Source organism: Myotis daubentonii, chromosome 12 (assembly GCF_963259705.1).
Source record: "Myotis daubentonii chromosome 12, mMyoDau2.1, whole genome shotgun sequence".
NCBI lineage: Eukaryota > Metazoa > Chordata > Mammalia > Chiroptera > Vespertilionidae > Myotis > Myotis daubentonii.
This window is the reverse complement of record NC_081851.1, coordinates 57,143,771-57,157,469: the sequence shown is the minus strand read 5'-3', so window position 1 is coordinate 57,157,469 and position 13,699 is coordinate 57,143,771. Positions and strand designations below refer to the sequence as shown.

Here is a 13,699-nt window from a genome sequence, read left to right as displayed (position 1 = left end):
TTACTGGGAGTATCTAATAAGCTATGAGCTTTAGTTGATCTCTGATTAGCACACAAATACCATATAAAGTATTAAAATTTATATAAGGTAAAACCTCAGTTGTTAGAAAAGAGTTCAATAATTTAACACTCATAGCAAAAGAATTCTAGCTAAGATTTTTAATGTCAACTCCCTGCCAAAGATGACAACTGTACAGTGACTTGTGCCAGAGGGGTATTAAGCCTTTGGTAAGGACCTCCAACAGCTGGTAAATATTTATTGCACAAGTGTGTCCATGGTACTTTACCAACACTTTAGAAAATGTAGGCTATAAATATAGTTTATATCATAAAGCATTTACAATCTAAAATTAAACACGCAACTAAAATAGAAAACATTAAATGGAAAAACAATCATTTTCACAAAGTTTTTTCTTTAGAATTTTTGAGATGCTTTTGATTGGGATTAGATTCAAATTAGCAACAATGGTTATTGTGGTAGTCTAAATCATTCAGTCTCTATTTCAATCTTATAATTATTATCCTTGAGTAATTATGTGAAGTCCAAAAGCTGGAGGCTTTTTTTCACTGTTTATTTTTCATTTATACTTTTTGCATTTTTACAAAATCTAGAGTCGATCCTTTAGAGTTGTGAGGCAAAATATATGTATCGATAATGTCCTACTGTCACCTGAAACACAAATCAGAAGATCACTAGAAATCTCTCCTAAAACTATAACTTAGCACTAGGATCTGCCTTTTCATTTCCAGATACATGCTTATCTGATCCGTAATTCCTGTTAGAACTTTTAAAGTCGTCAGCATAGCTATGAAGAGCACCTGTTTCTACCACCTGGCAGCTCCTCGCACACGTTAGGTCAGGGAGCTGGGCTGGAGAGGCACAGCCAACACAGGGCTAAAGGCAACGGAGTTCGGCCCAATACCTGCCCTCTTAGTGAAACTTACTTTACATTCTTAACTTTTTTCTATGTCAAAAGTCCAAATAAACTGAGCTTATCTGAATCAAAATAACCCTGAAAGCAACAGGATTTTTAACTGCCTTAACAAAGGGGAAGTAGCTTTCAAAAGCCTTGTAAATAATTCCTAAAAATAATTACACTCAGGGAAACAGATTTTTATCTAATATTCATAAAGTACGCCAATTTGTTTTGTTTTTAATTCTATCCCAATAATACCCACTATGTTTTTTAAGCTTGCATTCATTTCAGTGTCAGCTAGCATTATCATTAGGGTATGCAGCAAAACCTATACAATTTAGCCAAGTATCTTTCTAAAATAAAAAAAACATATATTTTAATTGATTTCAGAGAGGAAGGGAGAAGGAGAGAGAGAGAGAGAGAGAGAGAAACATCAATGACGAGAGAGAATCATCGATGATCCAGCCTGAAAATCGGGCATATGTCCTGACCGGTGCCTCTTGGTTCCTGGGTCAACATTCAACCACTGAGCCACACCTGGCTGGGCTAGCCAAGTATCTTAATACATGAGTAGTCCACTGGTTTCAAGGGTATATACTACCTAATGGAGCTGAGGTAAGGATAGCTTAACTAAATTTTAAGAAGGTTGCATATATATTATCACTCCATTAGTGGAAAAAGAAGCACTGCTCCCCATTTCTCAGGTGCCCACCACAAAACCATTTTAGCAATGCAAACATACAGGAGAATGGAATGTGTAAACTTCATTATGGCAAAAATGGTTAACTCTAAAGACAGAAAAATGGCACTGCAGAAGGATACTAGACCGCTTTTAGTTAGGATGGTGCCATTAATAAATGGCCAATTCCAAGTCTGGGGCAGGGAAGAGTAAAAAGTAGGCTTAGGACATCTGCCAGAGAGCAAGGAAATGCTCAAAGATCAATGGAGACTTGTCAGAAGGGGACAAGGGCCAGTGTGAAGGGTCCCACTAGCCACAATGACAATCTGAGCATCAAAAAGAATAATGACTATAATTGATTATAATGCACTGAAAAAATTTACAATAACTTGAAAACAAGCAAGAAAACCTCCCCACTAAACTAAAATAAAAAGAGGGTACAACAAAAAAGGAAGCTCTTCTTTACGAAATCATACAAGCTAATAAATGTAGAAAGAATAATAGAATTAGAAAATCATTAACAAACCCCAGTGAAAGAACTGATTAGGGTAAAGATCATTAGTGGTTGTTAAACTCATTAGGTGAAATTATGTTGCGTAATACAATATTTGCACAGTACCAAAGTATTACCCTACTGATTACTTAGTATTGCAAAGGGAATATCGCTCCTTTAACAATGGAGAGAACAAGGATTTATCTCCCTAACCAAAATGATCTAGCATAGATAGCATCATTAACAGTGGGACAATATGACATGCATGTGCAGATACAAAGCATTTCAATTTAAGAAGGAAAAAGAGTAGAAGAAAAGAAATAAAATTAATTTATTTAATGAAATTGATGAGAGGATCAACAAAATATAAAATTGGTTTTTTGAAAAATGTATTAAAAAAGACATGTATAGCAATGGTGACATAAAAAAGACAACAAATATTAGGAATGAAAAACATCGTATAATTAGAGATATAATAGATTTTAAAAATCACAAAGTTCTTTATGCCACTACATTTGAAAACAGATAAAATACTTCTTTCAAAGGTAGCTTTCTTGACTCTTCAAGGAACAGATAATCTTTTCATATGTCAACTACTATTTAAGAAAAAAATGCCTACTACTTAAAATTATTCAACTAATTTTATCAGGCTAATATAACCTTGAAACTAAAACTGGACAATCAAAATATATGACAAAAATCATTCTTATAAAATATAGATTTAAAAATAGAAAATAAATCAATGTATTTTTAAAAAGCACAAAACATGCCCAAGCTAGTTTGGCTCAGTGGATAGAGTGTCGGTCTGCGGACTGAAAGGTCACGGGTTCGATTCTGATCAAGAGCACATACGTGGGTTGCGGCTCAATCCCCTGTAGGGGACATGCAGGAGGCAGCCCATCAATGATTCTCTCTCATCATTGATGTTTCTATCTTTCCCTCTGCCTTCCTCTCTGAAATCAATAAAAAATATTTTTAAATAAATAAATAAATAGCACAAAACAAAAACAATAACAGTAATGAAACCGTGAGTGACCAAGGATTTATCTTAAGAGTAAAAGGATAATTCAAAATTAGAAAAATGTATCAATGTAATCTAACACAGATAAAGGAGATAAATCTTAGAGCAATTTCAACTAAAACAGGGGGAAAAACCCCCACATCTTAAAAAAGAATAAAACCTTAAGTTAGGAATAGGGAGGAACTCCCCTGACTTGATAAATGGTCTCCCTGTTGTTTGAAACAGGACCATAGCAAAGCTGTGATTAACATACCCACAGTATATTCACATTAGTACACATTTTTACTTTACTGTTTTTACAGAGAGGAAGGAAGAGAGAGAAACATCAATCAGTTGCCTCCTGCACATGCTCCAGCTGGGGATCGAACCCTGAACCAGGACATGTGCCCTGACCTGGAATGGAACTCGCAACCCCTTGTGTAGGGGATAATGGCCCAACCAACTGAGCCACACCGGTGGGGCAGTACACAGCTTATTTAGTATCTGTGAAATACTTTCCAAGAAGCATTATATTCATTTAAAATATCTAGTTATATTTGCTGTTTATTTTGTTATTCAAAAGTGATTGTTAAAATGAAAGTAATTGTTTCCTTTGCTCCTGCCCCCAACTCCTCTCTTCCCCCTTCTCTGGAGTCCAATAAGATTTCTGCCCTTCTCATTCTATTGCTTTGTCTTGTCAAAATCAATGATGACCCACTGCAGTCCCAGTATGGCAAAGAAAGGACACGTGTTAATTCTAGGTATTTACACTATTTGAGTTATCAGTATCGTGGCACAGCTGAACACTTCCTTTCTTAACACTTTTCTTTACTTGGCTCCCAGGACACCTCATTCTCATTGTTTTGCTCCTATTTCACTGCCCTATTTGTCTCTGTAGCTGGTTCCTACTCAACTCTCTGGCTTAACATTGGCACTCCCTGGGCTACAGTTTGCACTAATTCCCTTGGTGATCTCATCTAGCCTCATGACCTTAAATGCTATTTATATGCTGAGGCCTCCCAGATTTTTTTAAAAAATATATTTTATTGATTTTTTACAGAGAGGAAGGGAGAGGGATAGAGAGTTAGAAACATCGATGAGAGAGAAGCATCGATCAGCTGCCTCCTGCACACCCTCTACTGGGGATGTGCCCGCAACCAAGGTACATGCCCTTGACCGGAATCGAACCTGGGACCTTTCAGTCTGCAGGCCGATGCTCTATCCCACTGAGCCAAACCGGTTAGGGTGAGGCCTCCCAGATTTATATTGGATTTATGGTTAATAGATTTTCAACAAGGGTGCTAAGACAGTTCCACGGGAAAAGATCTTCTCAATAGATGGTGCTGGGATAACTGGATATCCACAAGCAAAAGAATAAGGGAAAGACATTAATCAAAGAACGTATATGCATAGGCCATGGACACAGACAATAATGTGGTGAAGGCCTGGGGTGGGGTGGGGTGGGGCTGGGTGGAGCAGGGCAAAAGGGAGAAAACGGGGTATGTCAACCACACACACACACACACACACACACACACACACACACACACAGAAATAAGGAAAAGTAAAGGGAAGAAGAAGACAAGCAAAAAGTCTGGTTAGGAAACTTTACCAGTGGTCCAGGTTAAAGATGACTGAGTGATGATGACAGAGATGGAGAAACATGAACAGATTCAATATGTATTTTGGAAGTTAATGCAGTGTTTCTGAAAACATCTCAGACATGATGGTATACATAATTTGGATATGAAAAATTTATTAGAAAGAATATAACTAACACATCAGACCGATGATTTACTGAATATTATTCCTTGGGATAAGACAGGTCTATTAAACTAAAATAATTAAATAATAGCCTATGTGGTAAAAATCATGAAGCTAGTTCAGGATACACTGTTAATGGATGTGATGGCACGGTAAAGGGACCGGAGGGATAAACAATGTTTCCCTGTGTCCCAGTTAATAACTGAGCATAGAGTAATGAGATAAAGAAGAGGCGAGTTGGGGTTCAACTGTGGGTAGTTTGAAAAGTCAGTGAGAGGTCCACGATGTGCAGCTCGAAGGGGAGTTTGGAATGAAGATAACTGCTACGGTATTTAAAGCCACTGTAGGTAAAATTACTTAAGAGAGAAAAAGGGGCCAGGGCTAAGCTCCGAGAAACTCCAAAATTTAGAGGTCATATGAAAGAAAAGTTAGAAAAGGAGCGTGAGGATAGGTTTGTGAGGTAGAAGGCAAACGTCACCTTATATAAATAGGTCTGTACTTTAAGCAAATGTTTTGTCCATAGGAACTGATGACTTTTCTATTTTGTTGCACCCATGAGAGTGGACAAAGTTGAAGCTGAGTGAATGCTGGTTGAAAGGAGATGTACATTCTTGTCTATAGGCCTTTCACAGCTTCTCCAGGTCCCAGTGACCATTAAGGACAGAGGTCCCAACTTTTAGATCTTATCATTTCTCTAAGAGGGAATGGTTGACATATGAAAGCAGGACTACTTTATTAGGCAAAAGAATTATTAAAAGAGCCTCTTAACTTGGAGTCACCATATCAGGATAAAGTTTCTAGGTGATAGGTATCTACAAAAGAGAATTAACAAGTTGCTTCAGGGACAAATGGAAGGGAAACAAGTCAATCTCCTGCACAGAGTGTGACCTAATATCACAGCTGTTACTCTGAGGGTAATTCCTGCCTACTATTTATAAACTAAGACTCAACATAAAAGCACAAGATGACAAAATGTTCTAAACACATACAAAATAAAATGATCTAAAGGTCTAAAATGTGTCCAATAGGTAAAATTTAAGTTTATCTTTCTAAAGTATGCTAAAGTTACGCATGTGTGTACACACAAAGGTAAAAATGAAATAAAAGGAAGACATAAAGAATTTCTGCATGAGGGAGCACCTTCTAGTTGCTAGATGGGATGCTGACCCTTTCATGAATTACCTAATAAAGTCAATTAGGTCTTAAAAAAAAAGAATTTATAGAAAGAATCAAAGTGCTAAATTAAGATGCTATAAAAAGAAAAATAATTTGAAAGACTAAAATGTAAGGAGTGATAAAACATGCAACAAAAATAATAAAATGTCGCCGAACCGGTTTGGCTCCATGGATAGAGCATCGCCCTGCGGACTCAGGGGTCCCAGGTTCGATTCCGGTCAGGGGCGATTCCGGTCAGGGGCGTGTGCCTTGGTTGCGGGCACATCCCCAGTGGGGGGCATGCAGGAGGCAGCTGATGGATCTTTCTCTCTCATTGATGTTTCTAAATCTCTATCCCTCTCCCTTCTTCTCTGTAAAAAATCAATAAAATACATGTTTTTTTTAAAAAAGAATAAAATTTAAGGAGTAAAAGTCTAGGGACTAACTGATAAAAAGTTAAAAGCAAAAAAAACCCAAACAAACCCCCCCCCCCCCACAAAACCCGTAAGTATTAGTTAAAAGAGCAAGAATTAAATAAAAAACACAGATAAACCGAGTAAAATAATATTAAAAAGTTGTTTCTAAAATTAGAAGAATCCACTCCAGTGTCCATCGATAGATGAATGTATAAATAAAATGTGGTAGCTGAAACCAGTTTGGCTCAGTGGATAGAGCGTCGGCCTGTGGACTGAAGGGTCCCGGGTTTGATTCTGGTCAAGGGCACGTACTTGGGTTGCGGGCACGTCCCCAGTAGGGGATGTGCAGGAGGCAGCTGATCGATGTTTCTCTCTCATCTCTATCTATCTCTATCTCTCTCCCTTCCTCTCTGTGGAAAATCAATAAAATATATTTTAAAAAAAATGTGGTATAGACATATAATGGAATATTATTTAACCATAAAAAGGAATAAAGTTCTGATATATGCTACAACATGAACCTTAAAAATATTATGCTAAGTGAAATAAACCAAACATAAAAGAGTAAATATTATGATTCTACTTACTATTATGAATTATCTAGAATAGGCAAATTCATAAAGACCAAGTAGATTAAAGGTTACCAGGGGCTCAAAAAAGGTAGGCTATTGCTTAATGGGTATATGTTTTTGGGTATTGAAAGGGTTTTGGAAATAGATAGTGGTGATGGCTGTACAACATTGTGAATGAAATTAATGTTATTAAATTACACTTAAGGAGGGTTTAAATAGCAAATTTTATATGATGCATATTTAACTACAATAAAAAATGAGGAAGTAAAAACAGAGTAAGAAGAAAAATCAGTATGCAACAAAACAGTTAAAACCAGAAATTAATAAAATATTAGAAGTATACAAGCATAAGGTAGGATAGGTATTTCAAAGCAGCAGCAATATAAATAAATAACTCAATCTCAAACAAGTAGGATGAACATATAATTTACCATCCTAACCAGGACACTTTAAGAGGAAAGGAGACACTATTAATAATTACACAGGGACAGCAGGTGTAGACGGGACCATCCCAGGCAAACCAGGATGTGTTACTCTACATATAAGGGCAGCTGGGTTCTCAAGGCAGACGTCATGAATGCAGATTGGGGTCTGGCCAAAGCACAATAGTCTGAAAGCATCTTCCTAAAGGACCCAAGTGGTAAAAAAAATGCAAGTCTTTTTGTTTTTTTCTTTTCCTTTCCATTTTTTTTTTTTTACACAGAAGTAATACACAAGTACATGGCCTTTACTGAAGTTTACTAATTTGAAAACAATTACTATAATATTAGATTTTATTAAGAGCTATTACGATATTCTAGGAATTTGAGAAAACTGAATTATACTTTGAATTACATTGGTAGGCACACTAAGGAATTTCTAAGGTGAATCATTACATGAGTCTGTATTTTTATATATCAAATTAGAACTCTATAAATATATATATTCTTTTATACTTAATTTGACTATAGACAATTTGATTATAGACAATTATAGATATTATAAAAAATCAAACTAGAATTATCTTTAGGCTAAAATTAATCTTAATGACCTACAAATAGGTAAACTTAAACAGTCCGTACCTTACATGAGAAGCTCCGACTTGGGATGTTTCTTGCTAACTCTGATATCTTGGGCTTACTCTGCAGACACTTGGTTAGGTGATATTTTTTCACTTTTATTCTACTGTAATAATGATCAGCGAAGTTACAGTGATTCAAGTGCTGTTTCTGCACGCATTTCCCAAGGTGAGGAATACTATACTTCAAAGCCTGGAGAAATAATTTGCTCTTCTGCTGCATGATATCAAAGTCCCTGGTTTATGCTCGCTTTGGGGCTGCCAGCACACGTGATTTCATAGGTCTGATTACACAGTAGTGGGTTCTCAGAGTACCTACAATCCGCAGTTCTTATCCCCCCTTCAGGGCCATGCACCCCTCGGGTAATGAATAACTGCAGACAGCTGAGAACCCGGGTTAAAAATATCTGAAAACGCGTATAAGTTAAAGTTTCATTCAAATCATACTTCTTGGCAGGTGTGACAAAAATGTTTCATTTGTAAAGTCAATCCTATCGCGTTCAAACTATGCAGCACTGATTCTGGTACCCATAGGGGAAAACTAAAAAAACAAAACAAAACACACACACACAACAAAACAAAATAAAAATTTGCAAATAAGTACATGGAGCTAATGGGGACCTCTCAGGGACTCTGAGGGTTTTTAAAAGGCAAAATGACTTTGATTTTACATAAGGACCTGACAGAGTAGCTATTATGAGAACATCCTAATGAACATTTTACAGGTGAGCAAACCGTGGCTCCGGGAAGTTTAAGCAATTGCCCCAGGTGACTTGGAGTAAGTAGTAGAACATAAAAGTCCAAAATGGTTTGGCTCCAAATCTTGTACACACAGGGGAACGATGGGACATAACGGTTGACTTTCCCATTAGAAAGGTATTTAGCTAAACAAACAAAATCCCTTCAGGATGCACAGATAAAATGTGAGAGCATCTCGGATTTGTTTGGGAAGTTGGTTCTTACTAACTTATCAAGGTAATTAAAACTAGTAAGTAGTTAACAGAGAGATCTGGGTTCAGGTCTTCCCTCCTGCACTTTCTCCCTGTGCCTCCATTTCTTCTGCAAAACTAAGACAACGCACCATTTACCCTATGGAATGGATAGGTTAAGCTCTTAATCCAGCGCCTGGCACGCAGTGACCACCCATTACATGGTGACTACTATTAGGACAGGAAATTCTAGATGCTGCACAGCGCTGAGTGTCCTCCTGCAGTATCCCCACGGCCCTCGGTCATCGAAGGCACAATCCTGCGTCAGTTTTACTCCAGCTCCGATGCGCTCCCAGGCCAACGCCCCCGCCTCCCTCCATCTCTGTGTCGCAGCAAAAATAATGGGCGAGTGAGAATAGGGGGATCAGTAGCAAAATAAGTAGAAATATGCAAATCACCGAAACCACTGGATCAACACGGCAGCCTCCATCTACCCACCTTTCATCCGCAGAGAGAAGGCGCTATGCAAGGCTAGGGATGGGGGTGGGGCCGATGAATGGGTGCTCCCGGGAGAAACGGCGTTTTCCCAGTGCAGCGCTCCACCCCAGGGGTGAGGCGATCTGAGTGCAGGGGGAGTGGTACACCGTGTCCCCGGCAGTGGAGGGACACGGCCAAGAAGCAAGGACCAAGGGGCTGAGGGGGGGCTGGGTGGGGGAGAAACGGGGAAAGGGGAGAGACCCCCAGCATGCGCTGCCCGTACCTGCGCCCACGGAAAGGCGCTCTGCCTCCGGACGCCGAGACGAGTGAGGGCCGGCGAGCAGCCCGCAGCTCTCGGGAAGGAGCGAAGGTGCGGCCTCGGGCGCGTCCGGCGAGGTCTGCGCGCTAAGCCCGCAGGACCGCAGCCGCCCGAGCGCCGCCCCGGGCTGGTGTGCAGCACGCCACCCACGCACCCCCCGCCCGGCACGTGCGCGACGCAGGTCCCGCCATCTTTCCTGTGGGCACGGACGGCTTTCCGGTCGTCTCCTGGGCTCTCTCACCCGCAAAAAGACAAGCCTTTTGGTTCTTTGCTCATATTCCGAGCTCGGGATGCGGCCGGGGAGAAGAACACACACAGGGGGCGCGGCGTACTAGCTCCGCCACAGCCCCCTCGCCCTCCGCTGCGCCCTCACTCAACGTGGCCGCCGGCAAAATGGTGCAATGACAGGCCCAGCGCGGGCCTGGTTGTCATGGAGACGCGAAAACCGGAAATGCGGATCGCGAGGAGCTTTCGGGCCGTGGGAGGGAGGACCGGCGTCACAGGTCCTGGCAGGGAAGACGCCGGCAGGTCCTGGCAGGGGAGAGTCGTGCTGGTGGCAGCTCGTGGGTAGGCGGCACCGGCGGGATGGAGTCTCGAGTCCCAGACGTCGGGGCCAGCGAGGCTGAGCGCGCCTCGGGCGAGGGCACGGCCGGCGGCCGCGCGGCTCCGGGCCCCGCCGTGTCCTCGCCCTTAGGAGCCGCCCGGTGGAAGCTCCTGCGGCAGGTAAGGCAGAGCCCACCCGCCTCACCTTTGCACGGGGCCCCTCCCCTCGCTTGGTGGGGCGTGCGATCGGCAGCTATGCTCCCCTCACAGTTTCGTCGGGAGCCACCCCAGAGGTGTCTCCTCGCTTCCCCTAAGGGTCCCATAAGAAGAGGGGAGTCAGGTGGGGTGGCGCGGGAAGGGGCAGCCCACACTCGAGTTCCTGGGAAACTCCGAGCGAAGTAGACAACCTCTTTCTAGAGTCATTTGCTTGCACCTGCCAGCTCGCGGGTCGGATGGGCGGGACCGCTCCCCTCTGCCCCCATCGCTTCTTTCCTGCTTCTGTTTTAGTTCCTTTCCCAGGTTTCTTCTCGCTGCCTATCTCCCAGCCTGGTTCTAGCTCCTTGTCTTGGGGACCCGCGTGGTTGCCTGTGTTGGGACTTGGACGTTGCACGCGTTGCCGCGGTTTCTTCCGCGACCGCGGGGCGTGGAGGGAGCCGCGCGAGCCGCCTCCCACTCTTCTCCTTTGGGGATGTAAGAGTTACGTGCGCATCTCGTAGTGCGAGGTGATGGGCGAGGTTCTGGCTTTCCCAGGTGGAGTCGTTTGCTTCCTGGCGGTTGTCTCGTACCTCAAAGTTGCTGCTATTGGCTCCTAACTGCAGCCGTGCGCAGGCTGGTCCGAGTTCCGATGTGACATCACGGACTCTGCAAACTGCCTGAAGTGACGTCTGTTTGTCCTTGTGCCTCTGCCCGAGGCTGCCCGCTGAAAACTGGACTCAGGGGACACTTTCCATTTCTGACGTCTTTCCAGAAGAGCTTCCCAGCTCTTGTTTCCTGGAGATTGTGCGGTTTGGACTTGGGGGTTTATTTTGTTTGCACTTACTTGGTTTGCAGAGTCGCCTTTGCGTATGGTGGCCTTTCAGTGCTGTCATGGCATAACTCAAAGAGTATTTCTTTGTTGGTGCACTGGAAGTCTTCCCAGAGCTGGTTTTGCAGCTAATGTTACAAATCTGTATTCTATATGATAAAAGCCTAAGCAACCATAGGACAGAATGACCAGAACGACTGGTCGCTATGACGTGCACTGACCACCAGGGGCAGACGCTCAACGCAGGAGCTACCCCAGTGATGGCCAACCTTTTGAGCTCGGCGTGTTAGCATTTTGAAAAACCCTAGCTTAACTCTGGTGCCGTGTCACATATAGAAATTTTTTGATATTTGCAACCATAGTAAAACAAAGACATATTTTTGATATTTATTTTATGTATTTAAATGTCGTTTAACAAAGAAAAATCAACCAAAAAAATGAGTTTGCGTGTCACCTGTGACACGCGTGTCATAGGTTTGCCATCACTGAGCTACCCCCTGGTGGTCAGTGCGCTCCCACAGGCCCCGCCCCCTCCTCCCACCAGTGCATGTATTTCATGCACTGGGCCTCTAGTAGGATAATAAAGTGAATGTTCTTCATACATCATTATCATAGGAACTTCCTATAGTGAAGTAAACATCAGTTAAAATCTAATTATGAAAGTAGTAAATTAGGGCTTAAGTTAATCTTATTGTGATGACTTCAGTGGTTCTTAGCATAGGAAAAACTCTAGCTGACCAGCACTGATATTCATTCTGAATTGCTGTCTACATGAGACTAGTTTCAGCTATGACTGCCACTTGAACTCCCCACAGGCTTTGACATTTAATGTTTCAGTACACATCTGCCCTCTGCATAAGGTCTTTATCATCTTCTCTACTCGATAAATGAATGTGTATCCTTCAGGCCTCCATTTCAATCTCCTCTTTTAGTGAAGACTCACTCCTCTGGACTGAGTTAGACCCTTAGTTCACTCTTCTGGTGAACCCCATATCATATTATTTTATGATCATTTGATCAGAGTCCATCTTTCGCACTAGAATGGGAGTTTTCTCTGGGAAAAGATATTTTATGAATCTCCATCCTCTGCACCTAGCACAGGGCCTGGCTATTGGTTTTTAGTAGATATTGTCAATTGTTGTGGAAAACCTTAAAGACAGTCCTTAAGTGGTCCATAGCACCTAGTCCTCAGTGTTTTGCATCAGCTAGCTATTGCTGAGTAACAAACAGCTACAACATTACAGTGGCAAACAACAACAAGCATTTGTTCTGCTTGTGCATTTGTAGGCCACTTGGGAGTTATCTGACATGGGCTGTAATCAGCTGAGTGGCTCTGTGCTATATTCTTGGTCCACATGGTTCTAATCCTTGGACCAGTTGGTATAAGAGAGTAAACCTAACCACTGAAACACATTTTAAGCTCCTGCTAACATCCTGTTGACTAAAGTAAGATACTTGGCTAAGCCTAAGGTCAAGGGGCAGAGAAATATGCTCTTTCTTGGAGGGGGCAAGAGAGGAAAATTCAGATTTGATGTTTTTTTGTTTGGTTTGGTTGGTCAAGATGATGGTGTTGTATACTTTCTCTCACGGTTATTTTCAGTAATCACAGTGATGTCTGGTTATTTCTCTTTTTCGGTGATGGTTACCTAGGTTCATGAATTCAGGAAAGGGTTGAAAATGGTGATATTCTAATTCTGTTATTCCTTCTTCATTTATTACTTGGAAAACTACTATAAAGAGAAACTTCCGCCCTAACTGGTTTGGCTCAGTGGGTAGAGCGTCGGCCTGCGGACTGAAGGGTCCCAGGTTCGATTCCAGTCAAGGGCATGTACCTTGGTTGCGGGCAACATCCCCAGTGCGATGTGTATAGGAGGCAGCTGATCCATGTTTCTCTCTCATCGATGTTTCTAACTCTCTATCCCTCTCCCTTCCTCTCTGTGAAAAAAATCAATAAAATATATTTTTTTTTTAAAAAAGAGAGAAACTTCCCCAGATCTTCTACTTGAACTCTCAGTTACAGTTCATATAGGAAAGACAGAGAAGTATTTGATTCCTTTTTTTTTTTTTTAATCCTCACCTGAGGATGTTTTTCCATTGATTTTTAGAGAGAGTGGAAGAGAGAGGGAGAGACAGAGAGAAATATCAATGTGAGAGAAACACATCGATTGATTGCCTCCTGCATGCATCCCAACCAGAACTCGGGCTGGGGAGGAACCTGCAACCTAGGTACGTGCCCTTGACCAGAATCGTACCCAGGAGGGACCCTTTAGTCGCAGTCCGACATTCTATTCACTGAGCCAAATCGGCTAGGGCAGGGGTGGGCAACCTTTTTGTGAGTGCGTGCCAAAACCAGCA

General features: G+C 42.0%; 2 protein-coding genes across 9 annotated transcripts in view; one reads left to right on the top strand and one right to left on the bottom strand.

The window, feature by feature from the left end:
* The window catches only part of PREPL (prolyl endopeptidase like), a 33,451-nt gene extending 23,566 nt beyond the window's left edge, over positions 1-9,885 (bottom strand). For 3 of the 6 annotated variants that reach the window (XR_009447981.1, XM_059659947.1, XM_059659948.1), the window contains exons 1-2: positions 9,742-9,882; positions 8,057-8,593 (exon numbers count right to left, since the gene is read on the bottom strand). Coding sequence is in view for 2 of the 6 variants with exons in the window: in XM_059659947.1 (XP_059515930.1) it covers positions 8,057-8,275 (219 nt within the window). In the remaining 4 variants the exon portion in view is untranslated. Of the gene's footprint in view, positions 1-8,056; positions 8,594-9,741 lie in introns of all 6 variants that reach the window. The other 3 variants (XM_059659952.1, XM_059659951.1, XM_059659953.1) reach the window with 3 other exon arrangements.
* A 335-nt stretch (positions 9,886-10,220) lies between these two features.
* CAMKMT (calmodulin-lysine N-methyltransferase) overlaps positions 10,221-13,699 on the top strand; it is a 290,479-nt gene continuing 287,000 nt past the window's right edge. For all 3 annotated transcript variants that reach the window (XM_059659957.1, XM_059659955.1, XM_059659956.1), the window contains exon 1: positions 10,221-10,500. In XM_059659957.1, the coding sequence (XP_059515940.1) occupies positions 10,363-10,500 (138 nt within the window). In that variant the 5' untranslated portion in view covers positions 10,221-10,362. The remainder of the gene's footprint in view (positions 10,501-13,699) is intronic.